Raw genomic sequence first — 16,057 nt, forward strand, 5'->3', positions numbered from 1 at the left:
TAGAGAAGGACAGAGGGGGTTCATTTAGCCTTTTGAGAGGTTTTGTTTACAGGTTCTGTTTAACAGATGTTGGAGTGAGGAGCAGAATGCTCTCCCTTTCTTTAATTACTTATCAATAGTGGAAATTTGTATTGACAAGCGCCTGTCAAGAGGAGAGCTTTGTAGTTGTCAGTTATCTGAGAGAGAGCCGCTTAACCAAGAGGCCCCTCGGACACTTGCTGGATCGATCCCAGCACAGCACAATTGGCTCTCTGGGCAGCTCTGTGTGGACAGGAGTGTGTGAGGGGGGCCTCAGAAGAAGTGCTGTGGGACTAAAGACTTCTACAGAGGGGGAAATCGATGTGGCTATAGCTTGGCCTCTGACCCTGCGCAGTGAGGGTCCAGAAGCGTGAGGTCAGCGGCACAGTTTAAGCTCCATATAGAGGCACCCAGAGATATTCTCAAAAGAGCCTCTGAACATGCAAACACAAAAGCTATCGAACATAAAACAAAACAAAACAAACGCACAGCAGGAGTAAAAACGTGCACCAGGTGTTTACACTGATAATGGACTGATCCTCACTTATCAACTGTTTATCTACCAGTTAACTCACAATGAACTTGTGTTGAAATGCCATTAAAAGCAGCATTTACAAGCAGTTTTAAATGAAGACTAAACTAATATATATTAATAATAATATATTATATTTGCATGATGAAGACCCAGTTGGTAGGAAAACAGGGGAAAAAAAATCTATCTATCTATCTATCTATCCGTCTCTATCATCCATCCATCTATCTATCTATCAATCTAATTTCAAAATTTTACTTGAAAAAAAAAATCACTTATATAGTAACTATTTTTGCATAATTGGAAGATCAAATAAAAAATAAAACTAATATGCTAAGAAAGTTTTTACAGCCAAACTCACAAAAGTTTAGTATCTCTGAAAAGGATGTCTTTAAAACGTAGTCACAGAGAAATATTATTAATAATACAAACAATGTCCAAGAACAGAAATAGAAACGCATAGAAATAATCTAGAATGAAATACATTAATAGACTATTTTACTTGTAAAATATTTCATCCAAGACAACCAACCATGTTGGATGCACATTCAAAAATAATAAAAAAAGCAGTATAACGAGTTGATACTGGATGATTCAGTGATCTCTCAGAATAAACTGCTATGCAGCCAAATACAACCAACCCTACAATAATATTTGCAAAATTGGAGTGTGAGCCCTTCACCAAGCAACCCATAAATAATGAAAAAACCTAAAAATTTAAATCCATAATGGACCCAACGAACAAAAAACAACAACAAAAATCCATATTCTGAAATAAAGTATTGAAAGAGTTACTAAAGTAATTGATCAGATTCATCTCATATACAAAGAAGTGCAGTGGCCGTTACACACTGACATTAATTTGCACTAACAAGACAGCATTAACCAAAGACAAGCATCAGAAACTCAAGTGAAGGCTTTTTTTGAGTCTCTGTGGACCCAAATTTATCCAAAAACCTTTTAAGTCAGACCATGGCATGAGTCTGGCTTATCTTAAGTCTTATGGATCAATATTGGACATAACTAGAGGATCAATCGCCTAATTAGGTGACAAGATTGTACAATGGGCTAATGACCTATGATATGCAATTAGCATAAACTATTCTTTCAGGTTGGAGTGGGTAACAGGTTCACTTTTCTTGCCTAGTGTTGCTCACAAAATGCAATAATATAAAAACTGATCTCTTTACATAAAATGAATGAATGTCATTGCATGAGATGACTAAATATCAAACCAAATTGTAAAAACACTACAATTTGCCCATGAGCATCCCTCCTCCCCTGGGTGACCCCCAGCAGTCAAAGGTGATCAGAAGAGTGACTGATCGAACTTGATAATGAACAAGACTTTAAGCTGTTTCACTGCACATGCTCAAATCTTCAAATCACTCAATAAACACAGTGAGAGCCGCCCCCCTTCCCGGCCACCCCGACATTGTGCGAGATATTGATCCTGCCGTTGTTTTTAATACCTGGGGTCCGGGACTGTGACATGAGATGGCTGGGGCCCAGGGTAAACACATGGGCCTGGGGTGAGCGGGATACAATAGACCTCCCCTCTACGCCTCCACAAGCTCTTTGTGTCATTTTGTTGTCCGAGAAAACAGCTGCTGAAGAAAGAGTTCTCAGCCAGGCACCTGCTGGAAAAGGTCTCGTATATAGACATACAAAATAACTGGAGGAAGATGGTGAAGTGGAACAGACAGGTCAGGATAAAAGATCAGAGAACATTCTCAATCAAAAGCTTGACATCCGTGTGCGTGTTTGGAAATTCACTTGAGACACTGAAATAAGTGTCTTATGCACACCAAGTTTGCATTAATGTGATTAAAAAAATACAGTAAAACAGTAATATTGTGGAATATAACTATATTTTTAAAAAGATTTATATTTTTAAATTGTGATTTATTCCTGTGATGCAAAGCTGAATTTTCAGCATAATTTCTCCAGTCTTCAGTGTCACATGAATCATGATCCTTCAGAAATCATTGTAATATGCTGATTTGGTGCTTAAGAAACATTTCTAAATAATATCGTCCGTGTTGAAAACAGTTGTGCTCCTTAAAATTTTTGTGGAAACTTTTTTGTGATACTTTTTTCAGCATTCTTTGATGAATAGAAAGTTAAAAAGAACAGCACTTTTTGTAACGATCTGACCGTCTTTTGAACTTTTGAACATCCTTGCTATATAAAAATACTAATTTAAAAACAAAATGTTGCTGACCATAAACTTTTGTTTGGTAGTGTATATGTTAGTGGTGGTATATAAACGTTTAAAATGTGCAATATATGAATGCTAAGGTGGGAATAACTTTTTTTTTTAAATAAAATGTGTGATCGTTTTATTTATAGCTTTTAATAGAAATAACTAAACAGCTACAAAAACAGCTTAGATACAACTTATTTACAGCTCATGGTATTAATGTCACCTAATTTAATAACATTACAAAACACTGTACAGCCATATTGATCTTTAGTTTTGACAATTATTGAAAGTTGCATTTTTAGGAGCAGTCTGATGTGTTGCGTTTAAGGTGGCAGGCCTAGACAAATGACATAACATTTAGTGTGTCCATTTACAAAGTTTTATAGCTTAAATGACCTAATACAAATTAAACTAAAGTAAATCAAAGTAAACAGTTTTTTTTCTTTTCAAATTGTCCTGTCAGCTCATGAATTAAGTGAACAAATCACTAACAAATCTGAATGTGTAAATAAATTGTACTAATTTGAGTACATGTAATAATACTGAGTCTGGCTTACAAGACATTGGGTCAGGAAAATGACAGAATTATCTAGTTTTACATATTCGCAGCTACATAGACAGCGATTTTAAGTGTGTGGATTGCTATACATTATTACTAGAGAAAGTGACATCACATCAGTGCTGAAAAACATGTTTTCAAGTATAATTGTGGATTTAATATACAACTATATCCGTATAGTGCAACACATTGACCTTCCAGGAACGACACCTGGAGTCACATCACCTAAAGTGAACATTAAAACATCAAAACTGATGATTTGGGAGGGCTAGGGTTCTTGAAAACAAAATAAAATACTGCTGGAAAAAAAAATAGAGAATACTTTAACTCAACAAAAGGTCAATTACCCTCAGCCCAATCCATGTCCACTTACGTCCATGATAATTACGGCCATAACAAGGTCTGTTTTAGCGTGGTGAGAATTAGGATTGCTTGTTTCATAGGGCACTAGCTCCGGTTGCTAGGAGCCATGGTGGTCCGGGCTTTGCAATCTGTCACATTATTCCCATAGGTCTCCTCCCCTTTGTGTTAGTCCTTCTCTTTCTTTCCCCATCATTCAAACTGCAGCATTTACTCTGACAGAGTTTATCCGACCCATGTGACGCACGGCCCATTATGAAGAGCTTCAGTGACTCTTCCTCTATGACACTCTGTTCATCGAAAATCATTCCAGGTCATAACATGGTGAGAGAGAACTGGCAGGGTCAGAGGTCATCTCTTCACCTTGGCATCTTCTTTGATCCTCCAGATCATGAGTTCCATGCAGGCCCGGGCATCCTCGCTGGAGTCATGCCCCTCCACTGTAAAGAGACAGGAAACACATATACAGCCCAGATATTGTTATTAAAATATTAATTATAATATTATTATGAAACATTCCTTCAACTGCTAGATAAAATAAAATGAATCTCATATCCAGGCCAGATTGTCCATATATATCCTGTTCATTTTTTGGTGTGTTTGACCTAAGAGAGCTGATACTGATGATGCAGATTAACATCCTCACCACTGTCCTGTATGATGCGTTTGAGGTAGTCGGCCATAAGGTTTCGCAGGGCACGTTTGTAGGGCAGACCCAGGCGGTGAGGAAACACAATGGCGGTGTCCACGACCATGCTGTGAATAAGCTAGTAAACAGAGAACAGATAGCACAATTGTGATATATGCTACATAACTGTATTCTTTCTTTCTTTCATCCACACACATACATGCACTACTGGCCAAAAGTTTGGAATAATTAAAGCTGCAGTCCGTAACTTTTGGTTAATAAACAGAACTGCATGCGTCTTGCGGAAGAACATTGTACCCGGAGCTACTTCTCTCTGTATATGTCTATGACGTGTCACGAAGGTGCTGGACTACTCCGCAGTGGTACGACCCGAACCGGTCTAAAATAGTCTGAATATAAACACTTATTAGAGGTGTACCGTAGTGGTTCAGGATAAGACAAAAACTCAGTTTGGAAAATGGATTCATGATGTGCTCGATTATTATATACATTTTGAAAACAAAGAAAAGTAAAGGAATGCAGCTTTAAGATTTTTTAAATGTTTTTGAATGAAGTCTCCTATGTTCACCAAGGCTGCATTTATTTGATAAAAACACAGTAAAAAGAGTAATATTGTGTCACACTATTACAATTTAAAAGTACTGTTTTCTATTTTAATATATTATAAAATGTAATTTATTCCTGTAATAGCAAAGCTAAAAGTCTTCAGTGTCACATCACGTCCTTCAGAAATCCTTCTAATATGCAGATTTTTCTTATTTCTTATTATTAACATCAATGTTAAAAAAGAGTTTTTGCTTCTTAATATTTTTGTGGAAACCATGATACAAGATTAGAATAAGATTTCTATTTCAAATAAATGTTGTTAATTGAAGTTTCTATTCAACATAAATATCACTCTTAATATAATATAATATATGACATAATATTTATATTGAATGGTCTCTTTCTTATCGCAATGCATTCTGGGACTGCTTTTTATAAAGGATATATCCAATACCACATATACGACTGCATACTAGAATTTTTATCTTATAAAGTTGTTGTTTGGAGCACCCTTTGTATCACAAGCACACTTCAAATTCCTAAAAATGCTATATAGGGAGGCAGCACATTAGGTTTTGGATCATTATAAAGAAAGTGTTTGTGTGAACCTTGAGTGCAAACAGGTCACTCTCAAGACTGTGTCCAATTAGAATGGACTTAGCACTGAACATGCTCAGCAGCACCGCCTGGACGTCTCTCAGGGTGATGGTGGTGTTCTCCAGATCATCCTGTGTCACACCTGAAAACCTGAACATAACAGACACAGGTGTATTGAAACTGGATAAATGAAAGGCAAATGACTGGCAAATTTCTTAACACAATTCCTACCGTGTGTTGTAATCCACCACTTTGCTCCCTGGCTTGACAAACGTGTCATAGACAACTTTGAGGTCAGAGTTAATGACAGTCACTCTGGTGAGCTCCAAACCTTGCTTTGTGTAGCACTATAAAACAAGCATTGAGTTGGAAAAAGTTAACAGCATTTAATCAGATTAAATAAAGGTTTAAAGCTGCTTGTAATAGTATCAGCTTTATAAAACTATGAACTCACCCACAACCACATCCTGTTTCCTACATGAGGCTTTTTATTTCCAACTTACATAAGTGTGGGTATAATTCAATAACTGTTATTCTCACCATCTCACAGTCCAAGGCGTAGACACCAGCATTTCCATCTACTGGCAACGGTTTGCTAAAAGTCTTCACAAAACCATCCAAGGACTCTTTACGGCCATCTTGTACATGTTGCTGAAGGGAACAGCAAAAACAGTTATTCTAAACCTTCAGAGACTTCATACACATTACTGAACGTAATATTTCCTTAAACACCTTCTTAAAAGCTTTGCCTGCTTCAACCAGTGGATTCAACTAGAAAAAGACTTCTAAATGCCTTAAGGTAGTGTGAACAACCTTTTTTATCTCATGTACGCCAACAAAAATATATTTGTCCTCAGCAAAAATATAATTACATATTTGTAAGATGAAGTAAATGTATTTATTCAGCTATTTATGTCCATATCAAAGGCTATATTCATGGCAATAATAAATAAATAAAAGTTTTTTGATAAAAATAAAACCATCGCCTAGTAACACAAAAAAACAAGTGCAAGTAAATTTGTTATATTATTGGAGATTTGCAATGATTTCAGCATCTGCATTTTCCAGAAGTTTTGATGCAGTTTGAGAATATAAAATCTGTGTTATCTATGTAACATTAATAATAACTAATATGTAACATTTACTTTGATATTATCTATAATATATGACTATTACATTTTATAGGTTAAAAACACATTTTAAATCGCATTTAAGGGCATTTAGAAGAATATCTCATTTTAGATTTAAGAAAAGTTTGTTGGAGAAGATGAACCAAGATGAGACCTACTTTACACACTTCACATCCAGGAGAACCAACTGCACCAGAGCAGCAGCTGTAAAGAGTCTCCCAACCTCCTGGAGCTACACAAGACACACAAACATGACACTAAATATGCACTGAAATACTTTAAGCGGTTGAACGGTCATTGCAGAATCTCCTCCCGCGTCTCATACGTACACAATACACATACCCACCTCTGTTTCTGCGTAATCTGCCCCAGTGGTGGCTGCACTCCTCCTTACGCACACAACTGCCGTTAGTATTTATCTTGTACTCCGCGCCACATCGACTACAGATTTTGGAAAAAGCTGAGGAAGACATACAGGACAATTCATCAAAATGGCAAACGTTATGGGAAGGGAAGATATTTTCAAATGTCATTTTAGTGTCATTGTGGCGAGAAGCAGGGTAGACCCGAGAGCCGTGGAAGAGAAGCCTGGGACATTTTAAGTTGTTGTTTTGGCTTTGTTTATTCACTTTTTTGTGAATAAAGTTTATGTTGAACGTTTGCCGGTTCCCGCCTCATTCTACCTGAACTATGAACTTCATTATGGTCATGTCATATCAAATGTTTAAAGTCTCCTTGTAGTCAATAATTGTATCCCTTGGCTTAAAACTTAAAATCTTTGATGATCAAAAATCCATATTTAAAAGTTTTTTTCCTTGAAAAACTCTACACCCTTGCCTCATTTAGTATACGCGGTTCTATGAATATGCAAATTAGCCCTGCCTCCACTCACTCACACCAGCTCAGAGATCCACTAGTAACTAGTTGACAATCACACGTTGACCTGACAAGGTAGTTTGTGACATCAGAAACACCAGCGACTTCAAACCGTGTTTTTGAGACTGTCTTTGGTTCACTGCAGTTTTAAGGAGAAAGTATTCAGCAATGGTGTTGACTTATAAATTTGCACATTGTTTGTCTTAAAGCATATTAAAAACACCATATGACATATAAACAACATTAACTTGATTTTCACCACAGGGGGCCTTTAAGTGATGCATTGTGTCCATGAAAAGCAAAACTTATTGGCTTATGGGGTGCTAAAAGTTTGAGCGTAGTGCCACCTAGTGGTTTGGCTCTGTCTTATAGGGTGAACTGTGAAAAATTAGCATCAAAGAAATGATCAAAAAACTTAAAAATAGAACTTACGGTCATTGTTTTTCTTTTCTGGAAGGTTATGGACGACAGCGTGACCCGACATCTCGGGGTGAGGTCTGGGGTAGCCATGCTCCTGCAGCTGTTCTTCAGTCATTGCATACTTTTTCAGTATTTTGTAGAGAATGGCCCCTGAAAACCAGCATGATGCACAAACACCTGTCAATTGATCGGTCTCTGGAAATACCCCATTAATATAATTCAGACTGCACAGCGCTATGAAAATAATCACCTAGACATGGGTGAGTGAGATTGAAACTGAAAGTGTTGTTATTGGTAACTAAACTTAGAAAACCTAAACGAAAATTAGAAATGTTGCTTTTGAAAACTAACTGAAATATAAGTTAAAGTACTAAAATGACTAAAACTAAACCTCAAATAATAATTAAATCTAATAAAAACATGAACTGAAGTGGACTGAGGTACCTTTGAGGTCCATATCCTGCTGTTTGCCGGAGCGGTTGATTGTAAAGCTGGTTGTAGCAGCAAGCCGTCCACCAAGTACTTCTTCATGGGATTGAGCCTTTCTATTCCCAGATACAGCCGGGGTCTCTGTGGAACAAAGAGCACAAGAAATATTAATTAAAAAAAATAATACAAGATGAATATTATATTCATATATTTAAATATATATTATTTATTACAAATTTCATAATGTCTTCGTATTTGGTATGTCAATCTGACAAAAGCACTTAAGCTGTATGTACTCCACAAATTTGCTTATTTAATTAGTCCAGAATGTTACATGTTCTATTAATTTTATATCACAACATTTCTTAGTTTTAATTGAGTCAAACAAAAACAAATCTAAAGCGCTTCTTATTTACAGGTATAAATTAGATTTACATCTGAGATTTTCAATCTGGTCTCAAATTTTGGACTCTTTCATGAACAATAACAGTTTAATAACAGAGACCCACAAACCAGACAAACTACGGTTATTCTCTTGAGAAAGGCACTTAACCCCAGATCTCCCCTCTGTCATTTTAGACGAATGTCTACTAAACAATAAATAAATACAAAAGCAATAATGCCAGTATAACAGGAGTACTGATCTGAGTGTGTGTGTGTGTGTGTGTGTTAGACGCACTGAGGACAGGGGACATAGGTGTGCTCTTGCTGCGGAGCTTCTTCAGCGTGTTCACAGCTACATTCAGGTAGATGTTCTTACTGCTGCTCCTGTCATACACCACCTTCTCTTCCACCAGAGCCTGGGAGCAAAGAAGACATCCACAATATACATCTCAACGACATATCAGGGAGTTGACATTAACTGAAATGAAATTTATGGACGTTGGACGTCATACCATCTGAAAGGCTTCCTGTTCAGAGGAACTGAACTTCAGGCACTCATCAATGAAGATATTGAGGTAACGCTGACGGACATTAGTTGGCACCTTGGCCCCAAATTCAGCAGGAATGATAGGACGCTTCATGGCAGAGCTCTGTGATGGGCAGAAAAGAGAGTGTTCATTGGAGGTATGCAAATAGACCATTACATGACTGTTATAGGGCGATGACATTACCTTCATGGTGGGGGTGTGAGCAACTCTCTTCTGCATCGTAGTGGATGTGGTCTTTGACAGGATGCCCGCCGACGTTTGAGCTTTGACTGAAAGCTGATCTTTCGTCACCCTCGTGGGTGACAACACCTGACTGCTGGCATCAGCTAATCCCCCGAAAAAAATGATAAATGTGTTTTTAACTCCTAAAACTTAATCCTGCTGTAACTGATTGAATGTAGGACCCATTCATACCAGGCTTTGAGGAGGGCAGGGAGGCATTTGGCCGGTGCGCCACCCGTCGTTTTTCTCCAGGGAGCCCCAGTATTGGGTGGGTCGATGCAGACGCAGTCTTTACTGCAGCAGCCAGCTGTGCCGCCTGCTGCTGGGCCTTCTGCATGCGCTGGTAACAGATCTCCTGGGCCGTCTTCCTCCGCTGCTGCATCGGCACAGCGTTCATCGATGCCTCTGACTGAATGAAGACAATTATTAAACAACTGGACAACTTCAATATCTGAACACAACTATGGATTCATCATTTAATAATATACGTTATGAACCCTATTTAGTTGAACTTGCTTTTCGCCTGAATTCTTGATCTAATTTGTTTTTTAAGCACTTAAAAGCAGCGTTGCGGAGTAACTATCTAAAAGTAGTGACACTACCTTGTCTAAATTTTTTTAGAGTGTTTTCAAAATAGGGAAGCTCAATACAGTAACGACCTACTTTTCCAACAAGTAAAGGTGTGTGACAAAATGCTATAGCTAATTTTTGGCTTATGTTAATGCTGTTCATTAAAGTTATGGTCTTTCAAATTTTATTTGTAGTATTTTGTGTATCTGTTAAATGGTGTTTAATGCTGTCAACTTAATATCTCAATAATATTTTAGTGCCAGATACATGCTGCATTTAAGCTTTGTGTGTGCATATTACTCCAATTCAAAATAACCGTTTCTATTTTAATATATTTTAAAATGAAATGTATTCCTGTAATGCAAATCTGACTTGTTTTCAGCATCATTTCTCCAATCTTCAGTGTCACATGATCCTTCAGAAATTATTCTAATATGCTGATTTGGTGCTCATGAAACATTTCTTATCGTAGTCGAAAACAACTGTGCTGCTTAACATTTTTGTGGAACCCATGATTAAATTAGTTTAGGATTTTTTGATAAATATAAAATTTACAAGAACAGAATTTATTTTAAACAGAAATCTTTGGGAACATTATAAATGTCTTTACAGTCTCTTTTGATCAGTTTAATTAGTCCTAGCTGAATAAAAGTATTAATTTCTTCTAAAAAAAAACAGAATTTGTGAATAGTAGTATATATAGTATATCTATTTACTTCTATTAAGTTTAGAAAATGTCACAGATTCTGTCACAACTTGTTTATAGTCTAACTGTTGCACACCAAATACAGCTAATATGCAAATATAAAAACCAATACAAAGAGAGAGAACATGTAAATCTGCATTCAAACGCTTACCTTTCCTTGAACTTTAAAATGTGACACCCTCTTCTTCTGACCAGGAAAGAGAGTAGTTAAAGTGCTTTCCGTTTCTTCCTCATCATCATCCTCCTCATGTTCTCTTGAAGGCTAAAAAAAACACACACATGAAAGTGAAACCGAAACTGTCAGTTGCAACAGAAAATCCAGAAATTTCCACCACCAGCTAAATGTTGAATCACATCCTCAAAACACCATTAAAGCATTTTACAGTAATTCAAATGATTATTATCAGAACTCGTGAAATAAAGAAAAACTCCTTGTGGTACCTGCTTAGCTTGTCTCCCTTTGTCTTCCATCTTGACCTCTTTGGATTCATTAAATATCCGCAGACACTCCTCCATGGGGTCCGAGTCATACATCTCATCCTGCAGACAGGAGTAGTCCACTGCTTCATCACCACCACCACCACCACCACCATCATCATCATCCTCTGACGACGATGAAGTATCTTCAGAGGTTTTCCTCTTATTAATTATGAGGCTTCCCCGTTTAAAAGCAGAAGCAGACTTCCTCACTATCCTCCCGTCTTCCTCATCATCCTCTTCGGCACTCTCGGCACCGAACAAGTCCTTGTGGCTGAGATTCCTCTGTTTGGTCTCTCTTGCCTCTTTGTGATCAAGGATCGAGCTGCTTTTTTTACTTTTATCTTTAGTGCTAGTGCTACTGCTATTGGAACTGCCACTTTCATGGCTGCTTTTCTTTTTGCACTTCTCCTTTGAGCTGCTCTCAAGTTTTCCGTTCTTTTGGTCCTTGAATTTGGATGGCACCTTATCGTTTTTTACAGGTTTGTCCGTTTTGGGTTTCTTGATGTCGCCACTTCCTCTCTCTTTTTCCCTTTGGCTGTTTTCACTCTTTATCTTAACTATCTTCTTGTTCTTTTCGTCATTATTCTTTGACTCAGCTCCTTCTTTCCGCACCTTTTCCTTGGACTTACTGCTTCCATCCAGAGTCTTACTTTGGTTCTTCTCTTTTTTACATGAATTTTTTGACGTCTTGTTCACACTTGAACTTTCCAGCCTTTCTTTTGGATTCGTCTTAATGGGGTCTTTCTCCTCTTTTTTTGGCTTATCAGATTTAACATTTTTCAACTGACTCACAGACATCTTTTTATGCATCTTTATGTTTGTCCTGTCCACATCCTGGATGTCATCCGATTCGCTCTGTGAGAAGCCATCATCTATTTTAGACACCTGCTTTCTTTGCTGTCCCATCAAACCCGACTCTCGTTCCTGTTTCAAGCCGATTTTGATCCCCTTGCGCTGCAGGCGGCTTATGGACATCGGCCGATACTCTGTCCCCGAACTTTCCTCGTCGGTTTCAGACAAACTTGCAGAGTACTTCGGGACATCTGCCTTAGGTGGCGACGACCTAGGTTTTTTTGACGTTGGAACATATTCCTCATCTTCCCCTTGTTTTTTAGGGTAAAATCTCTTTCTCCCCACTCCCTCTGAACACAAAGTTCTCTGTTCTTTAACAGTCGGCTTAGCCGAATAGTTTGACAGCGGGTCGTACTCCATGTCCGTTGTTGGTTTGGAATTATCCAGAGTGTATTTAATCTTGACACGGGATGGTAGCGGGGGTAACACCTTTTTAACTTTTGTTTTGGAGACAGAAGTGGGCACATACTCCAGCGCGCTGGCGTTGTTACTGCTGTTCTCCGAGTCCAAAGTGTATTTGCTGGAGCGAGGGGACGGGGTGTATTCACTCGCTTGGCCCATCTGATAGCTCCCAGGATCATAGCCCTGATGGGATGATACAGGGGGCTTCGGTCTCTTAACAGAGCTCGTGGTGGGTTCATATTCCTGATCTCCAATCCGAGAAAGCTTCTTCTTCTCCCTTTCCATCTCATTACGAACAGCTTCAATGGCCTGATTGACCAGCTCCAACTCCATGGTCCCCAGGTCCACATCCTGACCCGCCGACAGGCTCGATGGTGGCTCCCCATTATGCTTTCCCGGTCTCACAACCTCCGGACTGAATGGATCATATCCTTGATCTGTAAAGTCACAAGATTTGAAAAATCAACCACAGAATCCTAACAATATATAACACACACACACACACATATGTATATATATATATATATATATATGTATATATATATATATATATATATATATATACACACACACACATATATATATATATAAAACATATTGCACTAATGTCAAACTAACTTAAAATACTGGAAAAAAAATATTGCATACAACAAAAACAAATATTTCCCAGTTACTACCTATATAGGGATAAAAGGTTACTGTCAGCAGTTAAAGCATTTGTACCAAGCTATAAAAAGTGTTAATTAATAATACATCAATTGGACTGACTGACAGATCCACAGTTGAATTCTGTTGTTTGTTTTTGTTTCTTTGTTCCACAGCAGAAAGAGTCTGTGCGTTTAAATGTAACGTTACATGAACCAAAAGACTATCTGAAGTTCTGAACAAAAGAAAACCTAAGATCACAAAGACATTTTAATTCACCGTTTGGATTCGAAGAAAGCGCTTTAGTCTTTTTGATGTCGTATATCCCAGAGGCGGCTCGTCTTTGTTTGCTGTGTCTGAAGTGACAGTAGGGTCTGCTGCACCCATCTGCACCGGCTTTCCCTTTGTTATTCTCACAATAATACGGGCAGTCAATCCCACGAAAGAACCCCGTAGATCTCAACATTGCGGTTCATAACCACTGTCACTTCATCTGCCTTCTAACTGGTATGTTTTTGACAACACATGCGTGGTTATTTGCATATCCGTATGTTGCCACTTTCTTTCGGACAACAACAGACTTCCTACGACGCCATATTTTATGAGCGACAGAGGCACGCGAGGCCCCCAACGAGCGTCGCGTTCTTTACGTAATATAGTTGCCCGGATCACCTGCCTGTGGGAATTAGTATACTCTGCGTCGAATTTTTCAGTCGAGCAACTGCTGCCTCTTGTACGAGTTTGTTTTAAAACACGTTTAAAGTTTGCTTTAGGCTTTATTATTGAGCCTTAATCTTTTGTTTTAAACAAACTTGTGATTTAAGTGGAGTGACACGTGTTTCTGGTGGTTTATATGTGTGGTTGAACGTTATACCATTTTATTGGTGAGTTGAGTGTGAAGGAGTGCATACATTAAGCATTGTTCATAATAATTGACAAGACACAATTAGCTTTATTTTAGAAGTGAAAAATAGCTGACAATTCAGTCATCCACCACTAGAGCGTCTTTGGTCGGCAACAAGCTGGAAAACAAGAATTTTTAACTAGTGTATTTTGAAATCAAAGTAGTGAATCCCTTACAATTCGATTGATATAAAGATACGATTACCAGGTCAATTACTAACACATACAACCATACCAGGCTAGAATTCAGCTGTTTGAAAATTAATTTCCAATTTGACCAGAATGAAAATCTAAAATCACTTGGGTAACCAGACAAAGCTGGGGGCCCAGCCAGGGACAATAAACCATCTTAGGCTGGCTCAAAGTAGTTTATTTCCCCCCATAACGAGTAGTTATTACAATTAAACAAAAACTTGTAAACACAGTGCACTTTAAAAAAAGATCTAGTGTTGAGACAGTATGATAGGCTACTACGTGAATAACAGTTTTTTTTTTTTTTTTTACACAAATCCGTTTCTGTGAGAGAAACTACACTCACCTTATACATACAAATATACATGCGCAATTGAGTCCAATAACAAAAGCAATCTGTCCAGTGTCAATACAGTCCAAATTCACCCCTCATTTAGATACTTACTAACACACACCAAATTTGGTTTCAAACGCTAAACCCTGTTATAATGCTTTTGATCAGGTGCACACACCTGAATGCCATCTCAACTCTTAATTAGCAGGACTTCTCAGCCTATTAGAAACAAGGTATAATTAGAATATATTTGAAATCCTAATTTATCATCACTGGCAAGTGACGTACATTGCTACATTTCTTCAGTAACAGGTTAATTACCACTTTAATGGATTTTTTGAGCCCCCACACTGGTGGATGTGAAGGAAACAACTGTTGGGAATATCTGTTTTTTTTACTGCAACCTGAAAGTAAGAATAAGGCAGTTTGTCAACTTTTTCAACAGGATACATCTACACCGACCCACTGCTGTATCTTATTGGTCCTCATTTGTTGGAGAGATTTGTTGGGAAAAACTTTTTGTTTGGTTTCCAAAAAAATGTTGTTGTTTGGTTTCACTCAACATGACAACAATTTATGTTCAGAGTATTATGTGATAAATTTGCTTATTATTTTAACCAAATTTTATTTGCACAAGTCAAAATTCTTAAAAAGTAAACTAATATTAGTGCTGCAAATATTAAGCACTATGTTCTCTCAATATCTGAGTGTAGGCTACAAACAAAAAAGCTGTTAGATCATATGACCTCTGTAAGCTTTACAAGATTTTTTTTCTTTTTTCTTCTTCTTCTTTTGCTTTAGTGTACGCTATACTTTGTTAAAGGTTAATTACCACTAAACAGTATCCAGTGTCCAATGAGATAGCATTGGTCATTGGTGAAAGAAAGTGCTTTTCTAACACTAGAGGGAGACATACCATTATAATAGTGAGAAATATGAACCTCTGTTATCAAGATGCAAAACATGGGTCTGTATTTACTTCTTTTTAGTAATAATAATTACACACACACACACCAAATTATCTAATTAGTGTTCATGCAGTTTTATGGTCTCATTTTAAGACTGCAATATTTGTAATTACATATTTGTTAAAATATTTCGTCCATGCAAGGCCATTTATATTATTGTTTTTTTTTAATGAACAAATAAATTTTTTTTTTTTAATGGCTGAAAACTTCAAATAAATGGTGAATAGTTGCAGCACCTAAAATATCTGCTTTCCCCATTATGCATGTCGATTTCAAATCAATCTTGATATTGAAGAAAAAAAATATTTGTCAACTACCAATTCTAGTATTCGAACTTATAGTATATATATATATATATATATATAGTATATATATATATATATATATATATATATATATATATACTATATATCAATAATGTTAAAATATACAAACTATATACAAACTAAATTAAAATGGTGCTTGATTCACGCTCCCACTTGTGAATCCAAGGATACACAGTAGTGTGATCCAAACAGTTTGTTGACTC

The 16,057-nt window shown here is 37.2% G+C and overlaps 1 protein-coding gene across 1 annotated transcript; it reads right to left on the minus strand.

Annotated features, from left to right (window-relative positions):
* Nucleotides 1-2,872: 2,872 nt before the first annotated feature.
* rexo1 (REX1, RNA exonuclease 1 homolog) lies at nucleotides 2,873-13,760 on the minus strand. Its single transcript, XM_079636939.1, has 16 exons — nucleotides 13,411-13,760; nucleotides 11,194-12,923; nucleotides 10,904-11,014; nucleotides 9,669-9,885; nucleotides 9,438-9,580; nucleotides 9,219-9,356; nucleotides 9,002-9,122; nucleotides 8,338-8,463; nucleotides 7,906-8,043; nucleotides 6,944-7,057; nucleotides 6,756-6,829; nucleotides 6,008-6,118; nucleotides 5,699-5,814; nucleotides 5,479-5,617; nucleotides 4,322-4,442; nucleotides 2,873-4,115 (listed from the first exon to the last, which is right to left on the minus strand). The coding sequence occupies exons 1-16, from the start codon at nucleotides 13,595-13,597 to the stop codon at nucleotides 4,027-4,029; spliced, it is 3,675 nt and encodes a 1,224-aa protein (XP_079493065.1). The 5' UTR covers nucleotides 13,598-13,760; the 3' UTR covers nucleotides 2,873-4,026.
* Between the last annotated feature and the right edge of the window lie 2,297 nt (nucleotides 13,761-16,057).

Source organism: Phoxinus phoxinus, assembly GCF_949152265.1.
Source record: "Phoxinus phoxinus genome assembly, chromosome: 15".
Classification (NCBI taxonomy): domain Eukaryota; kingdom Metazoa; phylum Chordata; class Actinopteri; order Cypriniformes; family Leuciscidae; genus Phoxinus; species Phoxinus phoxinus.

Excerpts from the sequence above, each read along its gene's own strand:
- rexo1 (XM_079636939.1), bottom strand. The coding sequence starts at position 13,597 with ATGTTGAGATCTACGGGGTTCTTTCGTGGGATTGACTGCCCGTATTAT. Across the intron at positions 6,119-6,755 it reads CTGGATGTGAAGTGTGTAAA|CAACATGTACAAGATGGCCG; the intron begins GTAGGTCTCATC and ends TGTTCCCTTCAG. Across the intron at positions 4,443-5,478 it reads GTGACCTGTTTGCACTCAAG|CTTATTCACAGCATGGTCGT; the intron begins GTTCACACAAAC and ends TCTGTTTACTAG.